Source organism: Scophthalmus maximus, chromosome 11 (assembly GCF_022379125.1).
Source record: "Scophthalmus maximus strain ysfricsl-2021 chromosome 11, ASM2237912v1, whole genome shotgun sequence".
Lineage (NCBI taxonomy): Eukaryota > Metazoa > Chordata > Actinopteri > Pleuronectiformes > Scophthalmidae > Scophthalmus > Scophthalmus maximus.
In genome coordinates, this window is record NC_061525.1 from 16,899,898 (window position 1) to 16,916,597 (window position 16,700).

The window sequence follows — 16,700 nt, forward strand, 5'->3', positions numbered from 1 at the left end:
GAATATGTATGCTACAGTGAATGTATACATAGTTATATGATCATAAAGACAAAAGAAAAAACAAAATGGAAATTGAATCTCACAGACATTCATTATAATGACACACCAAACAACAATGATGAAGATTGTTCCCTCTTGAAAGCTGTTCTTTGAAGCTTTGGCTATAAGGGAAAACAATTCAAAACATTCTTACGAATGTAAATCAAAAGTAATGTAAAGTTTTCTACAAATAAGTTCCTGCAATGACACAAAACTGTCAGTAGTAGTAGTAGGAATAAACAGGAGGAGTGAGAGGTCCTATTTTCAGCGTAAAATCTCTGTTTTTTTCAACCAGTCGACAACACAGCGTCTGATTGGTACAAATCTGTAACTAAGCCTTTGATTGGTCAAATTGTATCTAAAATGTACGGCTAGAGGTCCGCTAACAACAACAGTAGCCTTTTACGTCTTGGAAAACGGGATAAAAATGAACATAAAAGTCATTGAATATTGGATTTATCATCATGGACATGTTGTACAAAGTCTCGGAGAAGACACTGAAGTTCCAGGCCGCGCTACAAATCTTCTGAAAGGGCCACGATCGCACGGAAGCCCTGCCTTGAACGGCGCAAGTGTTAGCTTCCCGTCAAAACAAACCGTAAGTTGCTGGCATAAACTAATCAAATGTGGATGAGCACTTTTATAACATGACGCATTTTCTGTCGCATACGACAGGTTCGGGCTCAGACGGTTAAGTACTTGCATATTACAAAAAAAAGAAAAGAGAATTCAATACAATTGGCATACTGTTTACTGCAATTTTAGGTTTAGGTTTACAGGGTCAAAAAGTAGCGTTTCAATTTGGGATTCCTTCCTCAAAAGTCCCCCTTTTTCATTTTTGTTCTCCAATCAAAAGAAGTTGGGCAAACAAAATGTCCTCGTGGCAGCAGGACTCTGAGTTGTCCGAGGAGCACCTGAAGGCAGCACGGGGAGGCGTTTCCATCCTCTGCGTCTATCATCCTCCTCCTCCTCCTCCTCTTCCTCGTATTTCTCGCCGCATCTCCCTCCACCACCTGCCACAGCAGCGACGCAGAGAGAGAGGGAAAGGCAGGGTGAGAGAGGAGAGAGAGGAGAGAGAGAGAGAGAGAGAGAGAGAGAGAGAGAGATACTGTAAATAGAGAGAGAGAGGGGGAGACGGAAACAGAAACATATGGTTTGTCTGAAGAGCGGCTGTTTCTGAGGACCGGAGCTGAAACTTATTCCACCAACTAATTTCGTTCGTCTTTTTTTGATTCTATTTTTTTTAATTGGACACTTCTTCACCTCCTCTCCGTGTGCTCCCACCTGCGACGGGCTGTGCTCTGTGCCCTTGTTCGAGTTAGTGCGCGCTGGATTGCGGTTATTGGAGGCTACAGTCTAGCGTCCCTGAACGCACACACACGCACACGCGCGCGCGCACACAGACCACCACAAGACGCGGTGCAGCCTACAGAAGCCCTCTCGCGAGCAGGATATTGTATTAGACAAGTTATTCCCACGGAACGGGAAAGACAAGAGGGGCCGGACTGTCGGGCTCTCCTTTTGCCTGCACGGCTCACCGTGTGTCCTCCGGGCCCACCAGGAGGCTCTTGAACCACCACCCCCTCCCCTCTCTTGTCCTCCCTGCCTCCCCCCCCCCCTCCCCCCTCTCGGCTGCCACCTTCCCCCGGTAACGAGCCATGTCCGGACACACCGTGACCATCCCGGACGACCGGGCGTTCGCCAGCTTCAAGGCCGAGTGTCTCTGCGAGGAGCGCTGGAGTATGAGCTACAGCAAGGGGGGCATCACGGTGTGGACCCAGGGTCTGGAGGAAGGGAAGCCCGTCCACAGAATTAAGGTGAGACCCACAGGTATGACATGCACCCCATGCTGCATACATGCAAGTTCCTCAAATATATACAAATAAATGATGACCACAAATTCCAGTCACCATACTTAATCTAGTGTATTTCTATAACAAACATTTCAGGAATAAGAGGAATTGGTGGAGGCAAGGTTGCACAAACGCACCCTGCTGTATAGCCCCATTGGCTGAGAAGGGCTTTCTAAATTCCCATATGATTCCTGTATGATAGGAACTGCTGACATGCTCTCTGCTGCACTGTTCCTTCGTAGTTGCTGAGGCCTCTCCGAACAGCAGAATTGACAGTCACACAGTGACTATGTGCTACAGTCTACTGTATGTCGTCTCTGGGTGAACACAAAAACAAATGTCTCCAACAGGAAATGAATTTTTTCTTAACCTTATCTTATAGTCTAATTATAAATGTGTGTAGTGGTGGGGTTGGGAATTCATCCACCTGCAGCGAAAGCAGGAGTTGGCCTCAGGAGGCAGGTTTAATTCTCCAGGGTCACGTCATCCTCCGCCAGTGAAACTATTGTCAAGTCTGCAGCCATCAAAATGTATGGAGTTAGATTTGCACATTGGTTGTCATCCGTTTAACACACAGGGGGAAGTGAGTGCACCAAAGTGCAACTTGACAAACTACAATAGACAATAGAGCTGCCTGGAGAGTGATCAATTAGCTAGGTGGACCAAATGTAGTTTTTCCTCATATCAGTCTAGGTAAGATAAAATAGTAATGTGACAGAGTGAGAGCAAACAGTTGTCTATGCAAATAGCAGTCATGCCAGTTAACGAATATTTGTCTTGGGTGTCTGTGTGGAGGCGTCATCAGGACAGCAATGCCACTTTAAAGCATGGATAAAAAAAACTGCCTGCGTACCATTTAACACATTGTAATTTATCATAGTCCTTATTATTTCTTTTGTTAGTGTTCTGGGACACAGGACCAGAGGAAAAAAAATATTTAGACAATCACTTCACAGCACATTTGTGATATCATGTGAAAGTCTAATACAACTTTTAATTATATAGTGAAGAACCTAATTAGAAGTATACATTATTTAAAGATAGTTAATGTTGTAAGCCATGTTCTAGTTTGTTGGCTCATACAATGTCTTTATTTAGGTCAAACATACTTATAAGAATAGGTGGGGAAAGTTTGGTCCAAATCCAGAAGCAACTTGGACCCAAAGCCCGATTGAAAATTGTAAAACAAACAAACAAAAGAATTTAAGGAGGAAAAAGTGTTATAATAATAATATTATATAGCAGTTCCCTTTGACAGTCTCCACTTAGCCTCAGATGTTGGCTGTGAACCAAAACTGACAGTTTTTTGTGTAACTGGCTCAAAACCTCATGTAGAGTTGTCAGATTCTGCTGACTTCTCAGCTGACAGTTTTGGTTCCAAACTTTACTGACCTGAGCAAAACTAACCGAAGAATCTGATTACTGTCAGTTAGTCTGGGAAACATTCACCTTCCAAATATAGAGATAGAAACTGAACACCTTGTCCTCTGTGTGAATGTGTGTGTGTGTGTAGGGGTGTTATCGTCATGTGCAGGGGCCATGACCGCAGAGAGCTTTTCCCAGCCCCCATCTGTCTCCCGTTTTACCTGTGAGGCAGGTACTCAGGCTATGTCCTGTGTATGCTCAAGGAGAGGTGTGTAATAAAGACTGTGTGTGTGTGTGTGTGTGTGTGTGTGTGTGTGTGTGTGTGTGTGTGTGTGTGTGTGTGTGTGTGTGTGTGTGTGTGTGTGTGTGTGTGTGTGTGTGTGTGTGTGTGTGTGTGTGTGTGTGTCTGTGTGTGTCTGTGTGTGTGTCAAGCTAGTGTTTTGTACAGGTTAATCAGATTTGTGTGAATTCGTCTCATTTGCCTGTGTGTTTACTCAGGCTATGTCCTGTGTATGCTCAAGGAGAGGTGTGTAATAAAGACTGTGTGTGTGTGTGTGTGTGTGTGTGTGTGTGTCTCTGTGTGTGTGTGTGTGTGCGTGCGTGTGTCTGTCTGTCTGTCTGTCTGTCTTACTGTCTGTCTGTCTGTCTGTGTGTGTGTGTGTGTGTGTGTAAAAGGTACACACACACAGAGAGTTTGGGCGGGGCTAAGATCTAACTGGAACTTTATCTTTATGCAAATATGAAAGTTACAGTAGCTTGCGTTTTGCATGGTGCATCCCTCCTTTCGTTCAGTCACAAAATAAAATAAAAGCATGCTTCTTTTTCTGTTAAATGATAAATGTGAGCGTTGCCACTTTTCCCCCACTCCTCTTTCCCAAATCCTTATTGTCAGTAAAGGAGAAAAGAATCATCCAAACTGTTGACAGCTGACTGGCAATCATCACTATCATCAACGGTCTGATTATCATCAGCTTCATTATCGTCGTAATTATTGCCACTGCCATATTCCCCAATAATGTTTTTTTGTTCATCACAGTGTAGTCACAGCTGTAATCACTCTCACGACCCATCATTATCATCATCATCATCATCATCATTATTTGTCAGCACATGACACCCCACACAAGATGCACAATGTGTGTATCTATTGTGTGCTAGTGTGTAGGTGGTTGTGTTTACTTTAATAGTTTGACAAACTGTCAGATGGCTGCCAGCTCCTCTTCCCTCTCTGCCACACACACGCACACTGACTACTCCTCGGTTTTCCTTCTCCCATGCTGACACAGAGGGAAGCCTGGCTCTGAATCACATGCTCACACCCTCTATTTTTTTTATTTTTTTTTTATTTTTTATAATTGTCTTCCACATTCATGTATCGGCACCGAGGGGAGCAAATGATGACAGTTGACAGGTCGGAGGGAGGTAGGGAAGGAAAGAGCGTCGCAGGGAGAGAACAAGCGTGGGTGAGACATTGACTAAGGGAGAGACTGAGAAGTGGGTGGAGTAGGTGGGATGTGCAGGGGTCACAGGTCATTGGGTAATCTGAGTGGGCAGCGGGCACAGTGTTGTATACACGCTCACAAAACTGCACACCTATTGTTTGTGTACCTACGTTTTGTCTCCCTCCATCTCTCTTGATTTTTCTGAACTCTCTTTCACCCGCCTCTCTCTTAGCTTCATCTGTTTAGTTTACTCAATTAGGATATAAACGAATTACGCACACATGTACTTAGCTGACTGGATGTCTTCATTGTGTGACGTCTTTTGCTTCCCTTCAGTTCTCTTCTTTCACCTTTACCTTTTGTTTTTCTTTATTCCTCTGACCCCTGTTTCAGTTTGCCTTCACATCCTTTGTTCTCCATGGTCTTTTTCTGAATCCGATCATACTGTAAAAACATTTTTTTTGTTGCTGTTCCAGTATGGACATTTCAATTTGAAAAGACAGAAACAAACCTGTACTGTCATAGTAAAAACACGTCTCCCTTAGTACTGCCTGCAGGAATCATGCATTGTCTGTTAATCAACTTTGATGTTCCCCTGTCATGTCAGTGTGCGGTGATTCCCCTGTTCTCTACCTCAAACATACACAGAATCATTTATGGCCAAGTTTTTAACCATCGTCTTTAATAGACGTCTTTAATGGCATTACATTTGTTGAGTCAGCGCCGTATCAGATGACTCTACAGTCACTAATCACACTTGAACAGTTGAGGAGCTTGTCTTTGTAATGTGACAGAATGATTTTACCACTGGACTTGTTTATTACTCACAGTTCCTGAAACTTAACTTTTATTCTTTACTGAATTAATTTTTTTTATACCATGATGCAAAAATACTGTTTTACAGAAGTAAAAGTCCTACAATCAGAATTATTCTCCTAAAAATAGCTGATGAAAGTATTAACAGCAGAAATACACTTAAAAGTAGTAATTATGCAGAGTGGCTTCTTTCACAGTTATATATGATTATATATTAAGGGAGTTTATAATCACATGGATGCTGCAATTTCCTGTTGTAGCTGGTCAAGACTGGCCACTTTTATAAATACACCCTCACAGTCTTCCATTACAACTTCCCAATACAATATCTATCAAACTTTACAGAGATCCTTATGTTCAGATGTTCATTGTCAGAAATGTTGAACTACAAGTTGAATGACATAATGTTGAGAGGTGTTTCAAATTCTTTGTTCATCTCAGTTTAACATGTCAGAGCGAATGCATGTTGGAATCTCTTTCGGTCCTGTGCAATAGCAGCCCTATGACGAAAGTGCTCAAACCTGATATTGAATTAACACCTCTATGGTATTATCAACAAACTTGAACATTATAGGCATCATAAAAGTTTATGGCAGAACAGTTGTACTGAATTGCAGTGGACTATACAAGTGTACGCAATAAAGTGGCCATCGGGTGTACTGTGTACCAAGTGGCAACCCACCGTGACGCCATTCTGAAGCCTCCCGTTTGTCATTTTGGCCAGCGCCATCTTGTTTTTTGGAAACCAGAAGTAGCCATATTTGGAGGAGTGCGGGATGGGCCTGACTGAGAGCTTGTGTACATTGTCGACATACACCTGCAACTTGCACCTATTGAAATTTACTAGCTGTCAATCACACGGTGAAGCCATGCCCCAAAGCCTTCTGTGCTCTATGGCCTATTTTACCCTAAATGGGAAAATTATTTACAAAATGAACATCATGCTGTATTGAAGAAGACTTGACAATAGTGATTGAGACCATAAAATCCTCTGGGGAAAATGTTTAATGAGGTTATTCATTTGTGAAATGTCATTTTCTTATAGACTTCTGTACTGACTTCTTTTTGCAACCAGTGGAGTCTCCCTCTGCTTGCCATTCGAGATAATACAGTTTACAGGCACTTGCGCATTGGCTTCACTCTCCGGATCCGTTGACTACGTCCATTTTTATATACTGTACTGTGCACTGAATAATTGAACCTATAAAATGCACATCAGTTGATCACATTCAGCTTTAGCTGTATATACCAATTGTGTCTTTTATTTATTTTATTGAACTTTACTTGTTCTCTCTGTGTTTGTATGGGTTTCCTGCCACAGTCTAAAGACTATGGCAAGGTAAACTGAAAACCTCCAAATTACCCATAGCTTCGACTGTGGGCTTGAAAGTATTTGTGTTTGTTTTAGCTCTGTGACAGTGTTGAAACCAGTTAAGGATTTTTTCGTGCCTTCATTCATCTGTATTGACTCTTTGCTCAATGATGTTACCAACACACATGCTGTATTTACTATAGCTTGTGGCTCTATTTGGCCTCTGTGACTTATACTCGCCTGTTAAAATAATATTTTACTTGCACTCTTGACTCTTGGCTCCTCAAGTGACTCCGCCATCTCAGCTCTGAGGATAATTAACCAACATTTTCAGATTTCTCTAGATAGCATGTGTCAGTGTCCGGCCCCGAAATGACTCAGTCTACCCCTTTTAACAGAACCGTAAATCAGCTCTAATGATGTCCTGGTTTAATTTATTAATGAGGCTTAACCAGATAACGCTGATGCCCTGAGCCAAATTCAGACATTTAAATGTTCATATGCTGTTGTTTAGCCATCAGCATTCAATCTGTATTTTCTGCACCAATTCTACATCCACTTGTGAGTTAAAATCATCAGGGACAGACAACCACCATCCATTTCTTTCCCATTTATTCTTCTTCTCTTGCTCTAAGTGTTTGTGTTTCTTATCCTCCATTGCTTTGTCCTATCATGTCTCCGTCTCCCTCTTTTTCTCTTTTCGACACCCCCTGCTCTTTCTCCTTGTTGTTATTATTAAGACTCCTGTTTTTATTAATTCCCCATGAGAACTGTAACTGTAGTAACAACTTCACTCTTGGGAAGCAGACCTCTCTTTAAATGGCTTGTATGTACAGTGCCATCTGCTCCAAACGTGACATAGGCACGAGCCTCCATGCCTCCGACTCATACGGATGCATAAATAACTAAATCTTCTTAGACTCAGCTTTGAATTTAATCACTATAATTTACTTCAAGTTTTTCTGTAAGTAGACTTTAGGAGCCAAACAGGTGCTACTTAATTTTTTAAAAATATGTTCAATTGAATCTGGGTTGCAGCCTGAACTAAGTGGATCTCATTTCTGATTTAAAACTGTACATATCCTTTTTCCTTTTGTCCAATCAGCGGAGGACCTGCGGACGTGTATTTATTTTCAAAATCGAGCGAGAGACCCCCAGCTACCCCTTCCCTCTCACAACCAAGTCAGACTGTGTGTGTCTTTCTCTGCCCTGTTATGAACATGTTGTTTTCCATTTGAGAGCTCAGGTCTGGTAATGACATGTCTGTGGTCCCCTGCCTGTCTCTTCAACGTCTCCATTCTCCTTCTTTCTCTGCTCTCTGACACTAGCGCTCTCCAGCCATCTGAAGTCGAATCATTCACATGTCACTGGCTGTATCGCCCTGTCATGCATGCGTGTGTTCCTTTCAGATGACTATGTCCAGGATCCCCCAACACTTCCATTTATTTACGACCTCTTAATTTATTTATTGTGTTTGCATATCAGTTGAAGTATGGTTGTTAATTTTGTGCATCGTTTTTGGTGTGTGCACCAGGGTTTGTTTGTCCTTTGTCGGTGAACAGTATCAAACTCCAACAATGGCACATTACTTTACTGTGAACGTATTTGATGCAGCTTTATTAAAATTCTGTGGATTTTCCTGCTGCAATGTCTGCATTGAATATATTGAAAATATATGTTCAATAAAATAGTCATAGTAGTTTTTCTTTATTGCCTGACTAAAACCTGCTTCTCTTTTCCGTCTCTGTCCCTCAGTGTCGGATGGTGTGCAAGGAGGTGTCAGCTGAGACCATGTACGATGTTCTCCATGACATCGAATACAGAAGAAAATGGGACACAAACGTTGTCGAGACTTTCGACATCGGGAAACTCACGGTCAATGCGGACGTTGGTTACTACTCATGTATGTTACACACCTACCAGTAAAGATATGCTGCTCATACTGTTCACAACAAGCGTCTGCTCATTCGTCACTTATATGGTTTGGGACTGTGAAGGGAAGCAGATACACACAAGTGCACATTGATCTACAATGTTGTCTTTACCAGATGTATCTTGTTTTTCTTTTTGAACAGGGAAGTGTCCAAAACCTGTTCGTAACCGCGATGTAATCACGCTTCGCTCCTGGTTGCCAATTGGGAAAGATTATATCATCATGAATTACTCAGTCAAACATGTCGTGAGTATACACACACAGACACACACCAAAAAAATGCTCTGCTGGGGCTTTGCTCATTCACCCCTCCATAACTCTGTGCATCATGGGTGTTCAAAGGTGCACGGTGAAATAATTCTGAAATGAGTACACACTGGGTGAGCACACACACACACAAGCTTTTATCCAGTTTAGCTTCAGGGCATTGTGCTGCATTGTTGCAATAAAAATCCACTCAGTTGGAAACACTGCATCCAGGCAGGAAGTGAAGACAATTTGGCACCCTTCCAAAGAGAGTGCACTTGTGTAGCTCCTGCCTTTTACCTGGGAGACTGATAGATGTACTGTGAGCTGGCAAAGCTCCAGTTTAAATGTAGGGTAGTTGTGCTTTTTAAGAAATTGAGTAATTTGAATCCCCAAAGCCAGTAAAAAAAACCACATGTGAGTGACTTTCAGTTTGGAAACCCTTTAGTTTGGCTTCATGTCTGTGTTTCTTGTCCAACTAAAAGAAGCGGTCAAGCATAATCCAATTTATAAACGTGTACAGCTTGTACTCATCACCTCTCTCCAGGGCTACGACAACTGATTATTTCCACTATTGATCAATCGGCAGATAAATTGGTTGACTGGTCTAGATAAAATAAAATGGTGAAAATGCATTTCACAGTGTCATAAGGAGTACAACCAAAGGATTCAATTCACCATCACTTAGGCAAGAGAAAAGCAGCAAAATCTCATTATTGCGAAATTAGTTCATGACAGTGGCAAACTTATAATAAACCAGTTTTCAAAATAGTTGCAGATTGATTTTCAAACCTAATCAATTCACCTAGTAACTGTATCTTCCCCGTCTTGCTTTTCTGTCGTTCCCCCAGTCCCTTTTTCTCTTTTTCCCGTTCTCTTCCTCAATCCCTGTTTCCCTCACCATCGTGTTTACAAAAGGATAAGACCACTCATGTGACTGTTAGCTGTTGACTTCCGTCTCGCCTTCCGCATTCCTGCATCAATAAGTGGCTGCCAACAGTGTGCGTGGGGCTGTATGTGTGTGTTCCATAAGTGTGTGCTCGACTGTGTGTGATTAGCTAAGGTCACTCTTGATAATCAGTTGCATCTGAGAGCTTGACTTGTGAAGTGTAGCTCAAGGGGGATACTTAGTGGAGTGCTGAGTTCATACCTCCACTGCCAGGAGTCAGTTCGCTCACACTGTATCTGACTCTACATTCAACAGGCTCTTTATTTTAGGAATTATTTACAATTGCTTGGTGGAAAGGTTTGAAAAGTTAGAAAAAATCATCCTTTGGGATCCAGCTGCCATTGCCCTCTGGTACCTGTGGTTTGCGCCACTGCAGAACCTTGCACTGGACAGTTTTTTTTAAAGGCCAATTTGTTCTTACATGACATATTTATGTAAGTGCTACAGCTACTGAGCTAATGACTGATCCATCAGTTGATCTATTGAGTACTTTTAGTCGCCCACATGACCGCACGTCTGGGTCAACCACCACTGGGTGGACATTAATGGTCAGTAGAGAATGGGGCCCGTTGACTTTGGTGATCTCCTGACTCTTCCTCCAGCACCACAATCGGGTTGACGTTTATGTAGTGACACATCTCCGTTGGATAGATTACTGGTCTCTCAAGATAAATTACAATCACTCGTGCTATCATCAAGTCAAATTACTGATGACCAAAATACCTGCGAAAAACAAATGACACTCCCGCCGACCTCAGCTGCACTTTGTATTCAGCGCTAATCAGTCCACATGCCAACGTGCTCAACTGCGGTGAACAGAGTATACACTTCATGCACTGTTTCCCTGCTAAACGTCGTCACGCTAGCATTGTCATTGTGAGCATGTTAGCTCGCTGACATCAGCATTTAGCCGAAGGCACCGCGATCCCAGTGTGCAGCTTCACAGAGCCGCTTGCATTGGTCGTGGTCATTAATGATGCAAAACAAGTTACTGCAGTGGTCTGTTTTTACTCATTATAATGTAAATACCTGAAAATTATTCCTATACTACAATAATGATGCTGATCAACAGTGAAACTGTTTCAATGCCTTCAACATTAACCAGATCGAAGACCCGTTCAAAGCATATGAGGACGAAAAAACCTATAAACTGCTTTCATAGAGAAAATATCCTCATGGCCCCCTCCCGTGTAGAGCAACCACCATCTTGGCATGAATTGAATCTGCCTTATATTATTACCAGACCCCAAAGTGATGTCTTCAAATCATCTGTTTTTCTGTAGACTGTAGCTAGACAACTCATTGGTGACTATAGTCCCTACAAATAATCCTCACAGGATTCACGAAAGCTGTGGTTATACTATCAGAAGAAGTTCCTACAATGTAACCTGTTAGTGTAGAAGTGCAGGTCCTTTAACCGGGTCAAACAGTAAAGAAAAGATAAATCAGTTGTGTGATGGTCTCCTCTCATAACAGTGTGCTTTTTGCCAGTCCCAATTAGTACAAGCTAAGCAGTCCTCTGCTTTAATCATGAATAATATTCTTGGATATATCGTCAAATGAGCCAGCAGTGGGAAATATTTGGCTAAAGCTGACCTTTACTGCTGCATAGTCAACAGTGTAGTGTGGACTGGATTTGCAGAAATATGACTGTGAAGCAGAAAATCAGCTTGACTGGCACAAAAAAAAACAGCCTTGAATTCTAGTGCTTGCTCTTCAAAACCCTTAATATATAATCTGATCAATGTTCACGAAGTTTGGATGCATGTGTGTATTATTTGCATTCACTATTTGGAGTCAATAAAAAAATGAATCAGCAAATTAGTTGGCAATGTGAAGCCGGAATTAACACATGCAATGCACAACGATGATGGGTTAGTGATGGGTTGTGTGTGTGTGTGTGTGTGTGTGTGTGTGTGTGTGTGTGTGTGTGTGTGTGTGTGTGTGTGTGTGTGTGTGTGTGTGTGTGTGTGTGTGTGTGTGTGTGTGTGTGTGTGTGTGTGTGTGTGTGTGTGTGTGTGTGTGTGTGTGTGTGTGTGTGTGTGTGTGTGTGTGTGTGTGTGTGTGTGTGTGTGTGTGTGTGTGTGTGTGATGTCTCTTCAGAAATACCCTCCTAAAAAAGACATGGTGCGAGCTGTGTCCATTCAGACCGGCTACATGATCCAGAGCCAGGGACCCAACCACTGTACCCTCACGTACATGGCCCACGTAGACCCACGAGGTAACTAACACACACACACACACACACACACACACACACACAATCCACAGTAATCAGCACACAAGGACAAACTCATAGAGTACAACACACAAAAAAGACTGAAACACGCGCACACAGGTGCGTAACGCATGCGGCAACTTCCAATGAATGATTAATTCCCCTGCTTTTATGTCAAAATGCGTTGTCATAGTAACCATATGAAGGACTCTCTCTCTCTCTGTCCTCCCTCTTCTCTCTCTTCCTTTTTTTTTTTTGGTCTCATTTTCTATTAATTAAACCGTTACTCTTATTCTCCCTTTATTTCACTCCTTCACTGACACTCTTGCATGCGAGTGCTGATTGTGTAAATTTCACCCATTTGCAAAGCTTCACTTTGATCCTGGATGACATGACATGTAATAGAGAAACCGTTAAATCCCTCTTTTTATCTCCCCCATCCTCCTCTTCCTTTTTTACCTCTTTCTGTCTCACTTTCATTCTCTCTACCCTCACTCGTTGTGTGTTTCCATCTCTTTCTCTTCTTTATCCTCCTCTGCTCGCTCTGTCTCTCTTTGCAGGTTCATTACCCAAGTGGGTTGTCAACAGGTCTTCTCACTACCTTGCTCCTCGCGTAAGTAATTTACAGATTGGCACCGTTTCTGAGTGTTTCGTGTGTTTGTTGATGTGTAAATCCACAGACACTGCATTAATATACACACTGAAGAGGGCCTGCTAAGAGGAGAAATATGATGATCTTATATGCATGTAAAATGTACTTTCACATATTCCGGACAATAGGTTTACTTTTTTTTTTTGCTGTTTGAGGGTGTGTGTACATTGAAATAGGGCAAAGACTCTCTGTCAGGAAAGACAGAAAGCACTCTGGGAGAGAGGATACCCTTGATGATGGTGTCAAAAATAGAAGCTCAGGGAGATGTACAAATCCCACTGAAAATAACCATGCAGATGACATGAATATGATAATGCTTGAAGAATTTTCTTTCTGGGTCTTTTTATCATTCATAATTCAAGATATACAGTGCAAGCACTTGATTTATCTTTTAAACCATAGTGATTTTTGTTTTATATGCTTTAGTATATAATTGCTCCTGAACCTTTGGTACTATGAGAAATGAGGTATCTGATGATTTAGCTCAGGACTCTATGTTCATGTAGCCCTTAACAAGGTCCCTTCCCAATATTTCCATCTCTTATCATTTTCCTGTCGCCCGTCCATTTTAATCACTTTTTCTTTATTCTTCAGCTCTGTTGAGTTTATTCCGATCCATGTCAGTGTTGACCAAGAATGAAAGTTCAAGTACAAATTATTTCTGACGATCACCATTATTGTTTCCCGTCAGTTGATTAATGCAAATCTATAACAAAATAAACAGCTTTGTCGTCTCTTTTCATTCCTTCTAGGCAATGAAGAAGATCAACAAAGCCTGTTTAAAGTATTCAGAGTGGAAGCAGAAACACAACCCTGGCTTCAAGCCCTGGCTCTACCCCGAACAGACAACATTACCCAGCATCCCACTCTCTGAGCTCAGCATCCAGCGTGCCGAGAGCCTGGAGAATATTGATGAGAGCTCTCTGGCTGAGACACAGGAGAGAGAAGACAGCGACTAACACGCACACACACACACACACACACACACAAACACACAAACACACAAACACACACACACACACACACACACACACACACACACACAAAATCAAACATGCACCTTGCAACGTAACATAGCCACAAATGAAGATGTGGTTGTGTGTGCACGTATGCATGCACAAACATTGTTGATTCCATACTGTACATACATTATATGTAAGCGCTCATGCAAACAAACCAACTCATACTTCCCCAACTTCATCCCATACTTGCATTCATAATATATGAATACTCACATATGCAATCATGCATCATAGATGCACTCACAGATACACACACGCCAACTCACAAGGGGCTGGAAGACTGCTCATGTTGGTATACTAATATTTAACATAGTAAAAAAGTGGCTGAATATGGGATTTCTTATGCCTATCAATAATTTTCTAATCAGGACCTATGCACGATGATCATAAAAAAATATATATTTTCATTTAGATTCAGTGTTAAAACATCCTGTTCAAAATATGAACAATGGATTTCAAAGTTATACTTTCTTCCTTGGGAAACACTGGTGCAACCCCTAATGGTGATGCATACAGTAGGAACATACCGAATAGACACATGGACATACACACTGTTCATTCGTACCACATTTAGACACTCAGACATACACAAAAGATTTGTAAGTTTCTGCCCATGTTGTCTCTGTCACTCATTATGTGTCTCCATCATATTTTGTAAGCACATAATGAATATGCAGGTGTGAAGAAGGCAGCTGGAACACCAAAACCAACCTGCAACACCCCACAACACACAAATACACACACTAACACACACACACAAAGACAAATATACAGATCTTACACTCACACGTACTGTCTGCTCCTCTATTTGAGAGATGTATGAATGTATGTAGAAATAAAAAATTAAAAAATATGGATTCCTACTAAAGTTTTCAAATTTCACTGCCAGTCTGAGTCGTTTTTTTTTTTGTATGTGTGTTTCACACGAGTCTCCAGGTTAGCATGATGGTGATGCTGCTGATACAAAAAGAGGTTTGAAGAATCATCAACCTGATTAACTGGGCCATCTCTCATTCAAAACGTTTATTCATTGACATACAGTACAAAACATTGACTTTAAATCTGCACTGCCATCATTAGAGCAGGGAAACACTGACATGCAACCTATTGACAAATTGTATTTCACTCACTATAAAGTGTGCAAGTGTGTTTGTTTGATTTAATGTACCTATGCACTTCTGCATGTGAGTGTAAGCACTGGCCTAGATCAGAATTAGGAATCCCCCCCAAATATGTTGCCATGGCAACTGTGAGGTCGACTCAGCACCAAAGAGAGACACGTAGAGATGAGATAGTACTTGTCACAGTGGGAGTGACTTATTGCAGTGTCCGACCCTTCTGCCCTATAAAGAATTTGAGTTTGCCCACATATATTGTAAATGCACCACGTGCACAACAGCCAAAATTTCTGTTTTTCTATAATGAGTTAATTGGTCTTGCATGACATACACAAGCACACACACACTCAGCAGAAACAATAGTATGGCCCACAATATAGGGCTGAACACACTGAATGCAGATCGATTGAGAGACGTTTTAAAAAGACCATGAAGCTTTCTGACTGCCTCAGTAAGAAAAAACATATTGTACAGTACAAGCAACGTTAAGGCTGAAAATGACTATCACTTGACATCCTCTTTTTCTTTTTCTCCTTTTACAGCATCCGCCTCTGCATATGCACCGTCTAATAAAGTATGAATGATGCAGGAAAGTGTATGTCAGAGATGCACAGAGGCATTAGGTGTACACATGCTCTGGCCTTCTTGCAGCTGTATTGACTGTTTGTCTCTGAATATAACCATCAGTCCATCCTTAGAGCCTTATTGAGGCTTCTCACTCAGCCATCATCATTATGTGCGTGTGTGTGTGTGTGTGTGTGTGTGTGTGTGTGTGTCCCAGTGTTATCCCTAGATTGTCTTCCACCTGCCTCTGCAGTAGGAGGACACATGTAAGCAGCATGACAGCCAACATCCCTCTCTCTGTGTTTTCTGCATGTGTCACACTGCCACCCCCACAGCAACCCAGCCCACCAGGGCTGATAGCCTGGTGATGACTCATCACCACCCCACCTCCTCCTGCTCTTCTCTCCACTCCCCATCCCTCCACGATCTCTTGTGTTCTCCCCAGTCTCTGTTTCTGTACCTGTATTATCTCTTCCCATGATTTTTCCTGCCCTCTCTGCCCTCTGCCTTCTCTTCTTCTTCCTGTTGCCATCTCTTCATCCTCCCAACCATCCTCCATCCAAGACCATGTCCTTCTTTTATCCTCACCCTCTTTCCCATCTTTTATCCTCCTCTGACAGTTTGAGCTGTTCCTCTCCTCCGTTTCCCTTCTCTCAATCTTAACCATTTTTTAAAAAATCCTGTCTCATTTTTGTCTCCTCAACAATCTTCAGCTTGTTCATTAATTGCTCCTTTTGATATCCTTTTTCTAGGCGTCCTACGTTCCTTCTTTAAATTTGTACTTCTTGATTACACCCTAAAACTCCTCACCTCTCCTCTTCTTCCCTCTAATTCCTTTCATCTCATCTCCTTCTTCCATCTCTTTTCCTCAAGCTAATCTCTCTGGCCCAAGCCCCTGATCTTTACCCCAAGTCATAAGTAAAATGGCTAACACTGCCAAGTTACTGAATAGTCACAGAGACAGTGTATATGATTGGTATATATTGATTTACGATGCTTTTTTTTTTTACTTAATGCGGTTTGAATGCCATTTACAAGACTCAATGTCTTGATGGTGAATTGTGCCCTCTTCTGGTCCCTGTGGGACCCTACATCTAAGAAATCTGTGTGTGGTGTGGCATCACCCACTCATATGACTACAGTTCCTAGTCTCACTGCAATTAGATTGTCA

The 16,700-nt window shown here is 42.0% G+C and overlaps 1 protein-coding gene across 1 annotated transcript; it reads left to right on the forward strand.

The window, feature by feature from the left end:
- Positions 1–562: 562 nt before the first annotated feature.
- stard10 (StAR-related lipid transfer (START) domain containing 10) lies at positions 563–14,729 on the forward strand. Its single transcript, XM_035623643.2, has 6 exons — positions 563–1,856; positions 8,583–8,730; positions 8,903–9,006; positions 12,059–12,176; positions 12,734–12,786; positions 13,578–14,729. The coding sequence occupies exons 1-6, from the start codon at positions 1,698–1,700 to the stop codon at positions 13,782–13,784; spliced, it is 789 nt and encodes a 262-aa protein (XP_035479536.1). The 5' UTR covers positions 563–1,697; the 3' UTR covers positions 13,785–14,729.
- The last annotated feature ends 1,971 nt before the right edge of the window (positions 14,730–16,700 follow it).

Bases quoted from the DNA above. Each gene is read 5' to 3' on its own strand.
- stard10 (XM_035623643.2), top strand. From the start codon at position 1,698: ATGTCCGGACACACCGTGACCATCCCGGACGACCGGGCGTTCGCCAGC. The intron at 1,857-8,582 runs GTGAGACCCACA...TCTGTCCCTCAG, and splicing joins AGCCCGTCCACAGAATTAAG to TGTCGGATGGTGTGCAAGGA. The intron at 12,177-12,733 runs GTAACTAACACA...CTCTCTTTGCAG, and splicing joins GGCCCACGTAGACCCACGAG to GTTCATTACCCAAGTGGGTT.